General features: G+C 37.5%; 1 protein-coding gene across 3 annotated transcripts in view; it reads right to left on the bottom strand.

Annotated features, from left to right (window-relative positions):
* Positions 1–13,168, bottom strand: part of LOC137616440 (mitogen-activated protein kinase 14-like) — a 258,883-nt gene that overhangs the window by 90,936 nt on the left and 154,779 nt on the right. The window contains exon 7 of one of the 3 annotated variants that reach the window (XM_068346190.1): positions 6,790–6,869. The exons of the other annotated variants lie outside the window; for them this stretch is intronic. Within the exon in view, the coding sequence (XP_068202291.1) occupies positions 6,790–6,869 (80 nt within the window). The remainder of the gene's footprint in view (positions 1–6,789; positions 6,870–13,168) is intronic. 3 annotated transcript variants of the gene reach the window in all.

Below are 13,168 nucleotides of genomic sequence, written 5' to 3'. Positions count from 1 at the left end.
CAGCGAGTGAGGAAGAAGAAGAGGCAGCTGACGTCGCAACGACGACGAAGCTGAAGAACGTGGCCTTACCTTGGACAACCTGCAAGAGCTCTGCAACATGGCACAGGCTCTGTAACAAAGGGCGCAGGAAATAAACGATAATATGGTCAGAGCCATCAAATTTAGTAACCGTATTGACGGTGTAATGGCGTTGTACAAGAGCATCTTTGCTCAGATGAAAAATCGTTAACAACTTCTCATCAAGATGTTCCTAGTGCGCCAAAAAAATTTTGCAGAAGCATCAGATACTCCTCCTGCTGCTCATATTCCCACCGAGCCACTAAGCCGCTCCTGCAGTTTATCCAGCTCTATCGGATGCTGTCGTTGACGATCCACCGCCTCTATCAACTGACGATGAGGCGTCACCTGAGGAGCAGTAAAGCTGTCATTAACCTGTGCAGTAAATCATCTTCTTCACCTCCATCATACTGCACAGGTGTTTCATCGTCATATATCAAGATCATCGTCATTGTTAGAGGTGAGTTACGTATCTGGTTATAAGAATAAAAGTTCTAAAAACATGTCTACAGTATATAAATGTACACTATTTATATCTATATGTATGTACATGTACACTTACACTCTATTTATATTATTTATATATTATTATGTATAAATGTCAATGTACATACAGTATACGTAATGTATTGAATACTGTACTTATATTACAGTATTTATACAGCACAGTACTTTATTTTATGTACAGTATATAATTTATATCATCAATATTTATTTACATGATTCTTTAATGTTCTAATGATAACATATGCATTTAAAGTACAGTTCAGGGTTAAAATACACTTATTGTTATTATATATACAGTGCATGTACATGTACACAAAAAAATTTACATATTTCAAAAATAGGGAGGGAACCTACTTCGTGGTTTTTCAACTATCGCGGTCGGTTCTGGTCCCCATTAACCACGATATGTGAGGGATTACTGTATTTCATTGTGGTTAGTACAGTATTCTTTCATTATAAAATTCAATGTGGTGTTTATGTAGGGCTTGAAACGAACTAGGCGATTTCCATGTAAAACGTGACTCATCATACAAAAAAATCCTGATACGAAAGCCACTCCAGAATGGACTAATTTAGTATGTAGAGGTATTACTGTATCTTCTTCATTGTCTTCTCCAAGAAGAAATGCCCAACAAAGGTAATGGTGAAGGGAGAAGAGATGAGGAAAAGGAGTGAAGGTAAACACTCCTACCCCTTGCCAACCATTCTCCTTTGCTGACACACACAAGTCATTGTTTAAAGGTTTAAAGGCCGCTCATGAATGGCAGAGGCAAGGAACAGTGACATTGCCCTATCAAGCAGAACACTATCCTAGAGCATGACCATATTACATATGATCAGCACCCAAGCCCCCTCTCCACCCAAGCTAGGACTAAAGACAGCTAGGCAATGGCTGCTGATAACTCAGCAGATAGACCTATAGGCTCCCCAAACCCGCCATCCTTAGCGCACAAGGAGGGTGAGGTTGCATCAACCAAAGGAACTAACAGTTTGAGCAAGAATTGAACCCTAGCCTGGCAATCACCAGGCAAGGACGCTACCTAAAGGCCACCACAATTGATAATGATTGCTCTCCCTCTGAGGAGGAAGCCAAAAGAGCTTCTTCCACCACAGTACAAACCATTACATGGGAGGGGGGGGGTAATCACAAGGGAAATACAGTGAACCCTCGCTACTTCGCGGTTCGACAATCGCGGATTCACCACTTCGCGGGGTTTTCCCATAACCCATATATATATATATCGCGGATTTTCGGAAAATTCGAAAATACCGCGAAATCTGAAGATAACCAAATACGATATTTTGTTACCTGTAATTCCATTAATACTGTAATTAGTAATATCTGCTCTTACTGATTGTTCATTGCATTACATATGATATATAATTCAGCACAGAAAGAAATAAAACACGAAAAGAGAATGTGATCATACGATAATTCAGTACGTAGTAAAATTAAATCGAACATGAAACGCAAATCAGATGCAGTCATACCATATTAGAATGGTGTGTACTGTAATGGATGTGCTTCTTTTCCATGAATCTTTTGTATGTATACGTACGTAGTACAGTACTGCATCCAATAATATTCTTTGTTGCAAAAATCACATTTCGATTAAGTACTGTAAGCGTACGAGAGAGAGAGAGAGAAAGAAGAGAGAGAGAGAGAAGAGAGGCGTAAAATAGCGTACGTACGTAAATTTTTATTATTATTGTTATTATTATTATTATTGTTGTTGTTGTTAATAAAATTATTATTGTTATTATTATTAATCATTATTATTATTATTATTACTGTACAGTATTATTATCATTATTTATTATTATTACGGTATTGTACTTAATCTACGTACGTTCAGTATGCGCGGGCATCTTCTATGAGTAACCAACGCACCATGTACTGTAAGACGGGTTGTGATTGGTTCAAGCGCTGATAGATGACGAATCAAAACTCAAGTTTTGTTATCTAGCCTGTGATTGGTGTTTTGCCCGCATCTTCAACTTCCAGCATCACAGTTCTCGCGGGGCTGCATCGTTCACTTTCTCTTTCCGCGTATTGCTGAGTAGACGTTCTTAACTTTGTGAAGTTTAATCTGTGCTGTGTGCGACTGTTTTAAGTTGAACTTTTTGTTGAACTTTCTGTTACAATGGCTCCCAAGCGTTCTGCTTCTAGTAAGGCTGGTAGTGAGCCTAAACGCCACCGAAGAATGATGACGATAGCTGAGAAGGTTACGCTTCTCGACATGTTAAAAGATGGTAGAAGTTACGCGGCCGCCGGCCGCCATTTTGGCATCAACGAATCCACCGTTCGCTACATCAAGAAGGACGAGGCGAACATTAGAAAGACTGCTGCAATCACCTTTAGCAGATCAGCGAAGCGAGTCGTTACAAGCCGTAATAAAACGATCGTACGCATGGAAGGTGCTTTAGCTGTGTGGATTGCCGACTGTCGGAAGAAGAACATAGCGTTGGATACGAACACCATCCGAACAAAGGCTTTGAGCTTGTATGAGAATTTTGCGGCAAAGGAACCTCATGACGACGATGGCGACCATGCTGAAGAAGATGATGATGTAGATGATCCTCAACCAGGGACCTCCACTGATTCCCAGCGTCAGAAACAACGTTTTTCCGCCAGCAAAGGATGGTTCGCAAGTTTCAGAAACGCTTCGCCCTGAAAAGCGTTTCCCTGCATGGGGAGTCTGCTTCCGCTGACACTGCCGCTGCTGAAACTTACGTGAACCAGACTTTCAAGAACATTATCGCTGAAGGTGGATACAAGCCGGAACAAGTGTTTAATATGGATGAAACCTTGTTTTGGAAGAGAATGCCGTCGCGAACTTTCCTGTTCAAAGAGGAAGCCAAAGCCTCTGGCTTTAAGGCATTCAAGGATCGCGTTACCCTCGTGATGTGTGGCAATGCTGCTGGATTTTTATTAAAGCCGGGGCTTATTTATAAGTCGAAAAAATCCTCGCGCTTTGAAAAACAAAAATAAGAATCTCCTTCCCGTGTACTGGATGCATAATCAAAAAGCATGGATTACGAAGATGCTGACCTCCAACTGGTTCCACCAGTGTTTCATCCCGCAAGTCCATGAATATCTCTTAGAGAAGGGCTTGCCATTCAAGATCCTTCTCCTTATGGATAACGCTGGTGGACACGCAACTGACCTGTCGCGTGAGGGCGTTCAGGTTGAGTTCCTGCCACCCAACACCACGTCATTAATTCAACCAATGGACCAGGGGGTTATCAGGGCGTTCAAGGCCCTCTACACGAAGAATACCTTGGCGGACCTCGTTGCGTGTGTGGATGCTGCCCAAGATGACGAGGATGAAGACTTCAACTTGAAGGCGTACTGGCGGCAGTACACCATAGCCACGTGCCTGCAGAATATTCAAAAGGCACTTCAAGAGATGAAACCTGCAACTGTAAATGCGAGCTGGAAGAAGCTGTGGCCCGATATTGTTTACGACGACAAGGGATTTACTCCGTCGGAAATCCAACACTCTGCAATACGGAAATCTGTGCAGTTGGCTGCCATAATTGGGGGTGACGGGTTTGGCGACATGACGACTGAAGACGTCGACGAGTTGTTGGACTGCCATTCCCAGCCCCTAACTGAGCCAGACCTCGAAGACCTGACGAAATCGGCAAGTGAGGAAGAGAGTGAGGGTACCCAGGAAGAGACCCAAGAAAATGTAGAAGAAACGGGCTTAACATTAGAACGGCTCGCCAAGTTCTGCAACCATATGAAGGAGGCGAAAGAAATGTTGCAAGAGTGGGACGAGGATATGGTTCGCTCGATGCAATTCTGCAACAAGGTCGATGACATCACGACTCCCTACAGGATGCTCTTGGATCGAAAAAAGAAGCAGCGGCAACAACTTCCGATCACAATGTTTTTCAGCCTCGCAAAAAAGAGCCAGTTCCTCCTGCTAGTACGCCTTCGGAAGAAATTGAAGAAGTTGAAGAGGTGTCCCAGGAAAAGACACCTCCGTCTGAAGAGACGTAAAATACTATCATTGACTGCACAGTAGAACACATCATCAGCTTCATCATCATCATTTCTACTGTGCAGCAAATTCATCGCCATCGTCATTCAAGTTTTTCTTGAACTTCTTTCGTGGTGAGTACAGTAACAATCTTTATTTTTTACTTTAACCTGTTTTATAGTTTAGTAATGTACGTACTGTATGCATTAAGTTAAAGGGAAGGTTTTAAAAGTCTACATGTTGTAACCTATCATATTTTTTTTGTTTAAAATTTACATTTACGTACGTAAAACAATCTCTCTCTCTCTCTCTCTCTCTCTCTCTCTCTCTCTCTCTCTCTCTCTCTCTCTCTCTCTCTCTCTCTCTCTCTCTCTCTCTCTCTCAAATTGTTTTCCTGCTTTGCTACGTACAAGTACTGTATAATTTATATTTGTAAGGTAACATATTTTGTAAATGCTTTTACTGTAAATACTGTATGTACTGTATCATTATTTATCACTATCATCATGCGTGTTAAATGCCTTGTTTGTTCTGAGCGTGGTTGTTTACTGAGCGTACACGCCGTCGTTTCAGGCGGCGTCATAAAGAAAAAGATTTCATTTGGAAGTCCTAAGAAAAATACGTAAACTAAAACATTGGTAATAAAAAAATCAACATACAGTACTGTATAATCAATATAATCGATGCAAAAACTAACCATACGTACATATATGTGTACACTAAATGAGTTTGTTTCTTCATTATGATCAGAGATGAACGTAAACAAAACATTGGTTGCCATTTTTTATCGTGCTTTTTAGGTGTTTAGGAAACACATGATATAAAATCGCCTTTAATATTTGTGCCTGTTTTAGTTTAGGGTGCTGTAGTACATGCATTAAGTGTTCTGTACATTAAAGGGTGGTTTGTTAACAGTACTACGTACAAGGGAAGGTTTTAAAAGTCCGAATATACATGTTAAATAAATAGGTAAATATGCTGTCACTACTTCGCGGATTTTCACCTATCGCGCCCGCGTCTGGAACCTATCTACCGCGATAAACGAGGGTTCACTGTACTGGGAAAACTCTCTCAAACTGCAACACGAATATCACTAAATGGGGAACATTGCCGGCGCCTGGTAACCCCACCAAGGTAAATTTTTGCTGTTAGACAGGCAGGTAAGGCAAACCTCTGTCTGAAAAGGAATAATTCCCACCCAAGGCAGACAAACTACCACAAAGGAAGACTCATCACGCTCTAAGTTCGTCACCTTCCTACTTGGATGAGCAAGAACAATACTCCAAAGGATGAGAGACCGTGCTACAGTCACCCATTCACAAAGGTACACCCCACATGAAGGTTTGTATCCTCATAAGAACAAAATTCACATCACCAAATGTATAACTTTTGGTGTAGTTCCACTAACAAGCAAGAGCTCTCACAAATACAAAATAAAAATACTTATCCCAAAAGAACATAAAAAAAAATAAAAAATATCTACCAGTTTAGAAAGTAGCACGGCAACATGCCTGTGCTCACTACAGCAAAGAACAAAATAGTTATTCTGTAACAAATAAGGGTTTCCCTCTTTCCCTACCTATCGTTAACCAATTAAAGTAGCACGGCAACATGCCTGTGCTTGCCACAGCCAAGAACAAAATAGTTATTCTGCAACAAATAGGGTTTCCCACTTTTCCTACTTATCGTTAACCAATTACTGTACCTTTTTAATTATCAAATAGCCGTTAAAGTGCCCTTGAGCATATATCCCTATTTCAAAGGATGAAAGGTTTGTATACACATAGGAACAATATAGTGTAAGAATAAATAATAAAGAGGGTTGGATTGGGGGATTTAAAATCTCTTCACTGGAAACCACTTCCATACAAATTCTTCTTCATTTTAAATTTCATATGATTATCCAAGTCAACAATTAATACAGTATTTGCCCAGAACTCTGTATTCGGAAGCTTTGAATGTAAATGACATTGTATAAAAGTAAAAATAAAATTATCCTAAATAAATTAATCCCTACCTCTATCAAAATGCATATTATAAAATTAATAAGCAGCAAATCATAAAAGTACCAGTTCAAATTGGAGTAGAAAATCTAATTCCATCACGATACTGCCCTGGAGAAATATGTTACACCCCATATTAGTGATAAAATATATGTACATGCATTGTGAAATATCATAGCAGAGAAGAAATGAAATTGTTTATCATAAAGAATCCAGTACTGAGAGGTACTAACCTCTTCACTGGAGAGTTTATCAATTAGGTCCGTACTGGGCGTTCCCACCAACTTCATGATCTTGGTCAGTTGATCTATATCTGATACCCATGGCTAAGGTTGCCTAACAATTGAATTACATCATACCCATATCAAGCGAGAATAATGAAGAGATATTAAAATAAGAAAATAGCATTATCTATTACCTGTGCAAAATTTTTAAATGTATTTCAAATAATTATCTTCATTCTGTAATTAAATCATTTTTGTTAGCAGAGTACTTGAATCAAAGAAAGAATAAGTTTACTTGAAAAATAAAATTGTAATTAAATTTAGTGTACATGTACAAAAATACTTGCATATATTCCACTAGTGTTAGTTATGATAAGTCAATAATAACTCTGAAGTTTATATAAAAATGGCAAAAGCAAAGCTAAGAAGTATGCATTTAGACAAAAAAAAAAGCTGGTACAAATAGACAGTTGAATAGCATATAATTTTATAAATTAAGCAACAAGGACTGCATAGTTGTAAGTACATATCATGTCCCTTGAAGCTTGGGCTACTGAAGTGAATCAAAAGATGGCAGTTACTTTACCAATTACATTAATGACAGAGAAAGTCTTATTTTACTGATTGTATGAACATTATAAATTCAATTTACAAAGGCAAGCATCATAGTTTGCATAAGTGAAAGTATATTATGGGCGTATGATTTTTTTGGTTATTGAAATGGACTACAAACAATAAAAAAGTGTTCACAACAATTACCTCACTGTTGAGGTTACAAGTGAGTAAATTCATGATTCCTGTCTTAACAAATGCAATTGTGTATGAAAAATTCTGATCACCGAGTGTAGGAGTGTACTGTATAGGCAAATATTTTTGGGAAAAAATTTGAGTCATATACCAAATTATTAAGAATTTTCTTCTGAGTTTAATCATTCTCAGATAATGAAAGCACATTTAACATAAGCTAGTCTCAACTTTTAACAAATGTCTAGTAGTCTTATGATTTATATAGACCCCATCTATTCTACCTTGAGTGTTCTAAGACAGAATTCCTATCTGTTCTAATTCATCATCTATGCCTTTTTTGCATATTTTTTTTTTCTTAACATTCCAAAGGAGTGGCATCCCTCTACTTGTGTGACTACTCCTCTCAACTTCTTAAGGGCACAAGGAGAATCATGTACTTATAGTATAGAGTCCTTGACAACTTACACTAAAAAACTAGGTTAAAAAGTACAGTACTTTATTTGTCAATAACATAAAATTATATGAACGGTGAACAATCAAACATTTCTCAGACCATAAAATCTTTTATTTGAAAGAAAACTAATTTAAGGCTAACTGGAAACTGAGTGGGGGCAAACCCCAAAAAACGGACTTGCAGATATAAAAAAAAACTCTAATTTGGCAAAATCAAAGCTACCATTTTACTCATACCGAGGGAAACTGCAGCTATAAAATTGTAGTCTTTACTCTCTTTTAGCCTGCAGAGGTACAGTTCTAAATAGGTCCTGGTACAAAGGTGCTCATTTGTTTGGGGTCGAAATTCCATACTTCAGATTTATAATAACAAGATCTTGAGAAAACCTTTAGTCAATAAATGTGAATCAGTGTTCTTAATGAATTACACTACAATAATAATAATAATAATAATAATAATAATAATAATAATAATAGAGAATGTGAATTGTCTAGCTAGGATTTATATGGAAAAATAAGGCTATTGGCTACAAGACTCTCATCCAACAGTCTATTCCCAGCTAGAAAATGAGCAAGGATTGAGCTGAATCATAAAAATAATTATAATAATAATGATATGAATATGAATACCAATAACAATAATATACTTTAATGATATTAACATATATGTAAAAATGTATTTTTGTCTTATGGTGACACTTAGTACTTTAGAATTTTCCACCCTAGCCTAGATACAGTAACATTTTATCAAAATGTCATAATATATTACATTGACACAGCCTATTACATGAATCGCTAAAAATCCCAGACACTTTGTTCAAAGAAAAAAAAAAAGATCACTTGACTCCAGTAGCTTAGTGTATGCACTTGAAGTCCCTCAAGTGTCTAACAGTTATCTGAATAACTTTTTAGGTAACCTGATCCACAAACAAAAGAACCAAGGGGGTTCAGGATATGAGGACTTTGGTTAAAGTTAGCAAGTTTCTGTTGCAAAAGAAAAAATTATCATTACGGTTGATTACTTGATACATGTGATAATTTGTACAAAGGGATAGTCAATGAAATCCCAAACCTGGAATTGTCTCTTGCTGAATTGCGTATGGATCATACAAAACAACATCTAATTGAGGGAAAACCAAGAAAAACCTATCTTAAAGAGAGAACTGAAGATAAGCCCGAGCCAAAAAAATTTTGAAAAAATTATACTGAATACCAATATGAGATCTCATTAATAAATTACTGAAATCAAGTTTTTAAATAACAAAAGACGTGAGATTGAGGCCACAAGATTGCAAGATCCAATAAAAGAGTAATCTGAATTTTTGAAGATATAAATAAAAAGAGTTGAGCAAGATAATCAAGAGACAACAACAGAATCAAAATTCATCCCGCTATACTGCTTGTTGGAATATTATCAGGTCTGGAAAAAACTCTGACCATCTCAAGAAAAGCTCTCTTCTCTTAAAATAATTTGTTGAAAGCTGATCATGAAGGCAGCTCATCTCTTAAGTCTGGATTGGATCCTTGAAAAGCGGTGGTAATGAAATTATGTAATCTGAAGATGCTCATGAGTACATGAAAAACACTGAGCCTATGGAATGCAGGAGCTGCGGATGAAGTTTTAAATCTTAACAGCCTTTTCAAACTGGCTGTACATAAAGTTCCAAAAATGAGAACTACATAAGTAACAGAGGGTCAGAGAGAAACAGGGAGTGGTTTTATTTGGCAACAGAAAAAGGAAAAGAAATTATCTTCCTTTTCATTAAGTTCATTGGTGCTTGTCTATTACTCTGTGTCAACGGAAGAAGTGAAACAGTCCGATGTTTAATGAAATTGCAAATGGATGACTTCTGGTTGCAAAACTCCCTATTACCTTCAGTGATAATTCTAGCGCATATCTTGACATTTGCATAGAGGAGATCCTATTATTTGTTGAGACATAAATATGGTGGCAAAAAGGTAAGCATAAATGATGATAAAATTAGCTGAAAAAGTTTGATAAATGTCTTTCTTCTGTACCATAGTTCCAAAGCTCTATGTTGGAGACTTTTCAACTCTTCATCAACCTTAGCACTTTTCTTCAGTAAAGAACCTCATAAACAATAACATTATTTCAAGACTCGGCTCATTTATGATATTGAATGTGATGGTTAACATCTTCAGTCGAAAAGGTGTTAATTCAGGAGATTCTTTCATTTGTACTGCAAAGCTAGTTTTCAACTACAATCCTTATCTGGTTCCATGGGAAAACTTAAGAAGATACCTACTTGGTTGGGTGCTTGCTAATGCCAGCCTAAAATCTAGTGCCACACAAGCAACTACTACAAGGCAAAATTCATACCAAACCCACTTAGACAATGGGAACAAGTCGTGTTTCGAACCTTCAATGAGGTCAGTATATATGGAAATGAACCTTAACACAGAATTTCTCCCTTTAATGAACATGGTGTAACACAATTTTAGATGACAATTCTTCCAAAGGCAGCCAGGTGGGAGTTCATGACCTTATTCAGCTCCAATCACTAGAAAACTTTAATTACCTGAATGGTACCGTTTCTACCGACTGACAGCCTTTGTATACTCGTTTGTTTCAGATGTCATTAAACTCTGATATGCCAGGAAAATTTGGGGGACCCTCATACATGTCTGTTATCATATTGATGTCTAAAATTGAGAGTCCCAAACACAGTCATTTGTAATTACAGGAAATTTTCTTAGCCATGTAATATTTTATACTTCAAAGCTGCATGATAACTAGATTATACAGACTATGTCTCTCCTGGTATGCCATCCGACCACCGAAATTCCAGAAAGGCTGTGAAATTCTGAGGGGATCAATGGCAGCGATAGTGGCTATTTGGAAGTTCTAAGTTTTTCACAATCAAGGAGATTTGTGTTTCTCATTTCAAGAGGAAAAGCTACCTCTTGGAAAGAATAAAGACTCAAATGTCTCAATGACTGGATGTTTCCTCCTGCTGGTTTTACTGTTGAAAATTCCAATTTCATATTCTAGTTGACGCAAGATGCCTTAATAACTTCTTCCTTGAATAAGACAAATTATTTTTCAGAAGATGAAGAACAACTTCTTTTAATACAACTGGTACCGAATGAGGAGGTTCTTTTTTACATGGTAAAACCCTTTCTAAAGGCAATTGAGATCCAAAAATCCAAGCTGAAATCATCACTTACAAACCATACCACTCAGGGAAATATGTCCTCTGTAGTTGCAGGGTGTTAATATGTTCATATTTCCTAACTTATATATTTTGCAAGTATAAGGTTATCTACAGATATTTCCTAAAACAGCTTAGTACCTACATTTGCCCTTAAAGGACTGGAATCTTAATTGATTCAAATGCAATACTGCTGTTGGAGTTGTGCTGAAATGACATACTTGAAATAGTGCCCTCCTCTTATATCCCAATATCTTCTATTAACATGTTTTTTCCCCATTTTGTAAGAGGTAAGCATATTTGCCTTCTTTTTGGACTTGGCTTTGGCGTAGACCATAGTCCTGATCAGCTGTATCCAAATGGAAAATGCCACAATATAATCTTACACAGTATAATCTAAGGGCCTCTTACAAAAACTTCTTGAACATGAAAAATTTCTTCTCAACTGGGCTTATGTGGGAGGAAATTCAGACTAAAGACAACTATTATCTTTCAGTGCATGCCTGGACAGGCAAGTCTTTCTTGGAATGTGTCTGACCACAACATACACAGGAAAACTGATAGGGTTTGCTTTACGAAAATGAATTTTGTTTAATAAAATACCTACTCATCAAATGTTAAATTGGTCTGTAATTTCATACAATTTCAAAATAAGCCATGTCAAAGCAGTATTTATGCTGAGAGAAAATATGCAAAGAGCTTGGACACTTCTTATTCTTTTTCGGTGAAGCATTTCAAGCAAAATTAAGCCATTATAACAAAGCTATCTTAATCCCTGCAGGCAACAATACAACTGTTATTGTATTTTCCCTCTATACTTACAGCAAATACTGCTACAAAACCATCATTGACTCAAGTAAAGAGGTGAGTTTTACGGCTAATTTGAATATCAAAACTATATACTGAATGGCCTATGATTTTCATATTCCATCCTGGTAATTGTATCATAAATCCCCCACCAATTTTTAAACTTTAAAATTTGTAATTTTTTTCCAGCTATACAAACCTGAGTCTTTTAAATAGACATATGTTTCCGAGCATGCTGGAATGATCGTTTAAAATATTAATGAGATAGTTAACGAGAGGTGGTGAGCACAGGCAAGAACCCCTGCCCCTTCACCTGTTGGAAGATCAGCGCTTTTGCCCTTTCAGCTTAGGACTGGGAGGGGTGGCTGAGAAGGGAGTTTTACTTAGACATAAGTCTCTTTTTATACTTTATATATGAGACATGGTTTGTGCATGTATTGTACCACTATATAAGGGTAAGGGAGATGTGCATGAGTGTTGTAATTCAAGAGGTATTAGTTTGTTGAGTGTAGTTGGAAAAGTGTATGGTAGAGTAATGATTAATAGGATTAAGGATAAAACAGAGAATGCAATCTTGGAAGTACAGGGTGGTTTTAGAAGAGGTAGGGGTTGTATGAATCAGATTTTTACAGTTAGGTAGATATGCGAGAAATATTTAGCAAAAGGTAAGGAAGTGTATGTTGCGTTTATGGATCTGGAGAAAGCATATGATAGAGTTGATAGGGAAGCAATGTGGAATGTGATGAGGTTATATGGAGTTGGTGGAAGGTTGTTGCAAGCAGTGAAAAGTTTCTACAAAGGTAGTAAAGCATGTGTTAGAATAGGAAATGAAGTGAGCGATTGGTTTCCGGTGAGAGTGGGGCTGAGACAGGGATGTGTGATGTCGCCGTGGTTGTTTAACTTGTATGTTGATGGAGTGGTGAGAGAGGTGAATGCTTGAGTGCTTGGACGAGGATTAAAACTGGTCGGCGAGAATGATCATGAATGGGAGGTAAATCAGTTGTTGTTTGCGGATGATACTGTACTGGTAGCAGACACAGAAGAGAAGCTTGACCGACTAGTGACAGAATATGGAAGGCTGTGTGAGAGAAGGAAGTTGAGAGTTAATGTGGGTAAGAGTAAGGTTATGAGATGTACGAGAAGGGAAGGTGGTGCAAGGTTGAATGTCATGTTGAATGGAGAGTTACTTGAGGAGGTGGATCAGTTTA

This window comes from Palaemon carinicauda, chromosome 22 (genome assembly GCF_036898095.1).
Source record: "Palaemon carinicauda isolate YSFRI2023 chromosome 22, ASM3689809v2, whole genome shotgun sequence".
NCBI classification, from domain to species: Eukaryota; Metazoa; Arthropoda; class Malacostraca; order Decapoda; family Palaemonidae; genus Palaemon; species Palaemon carinicauda.
The sequence above is the reverse complement of the archived record's forward strand: the minus strand, read 5'-3'. Positions and strand labels throughout refer to the sequence as shown.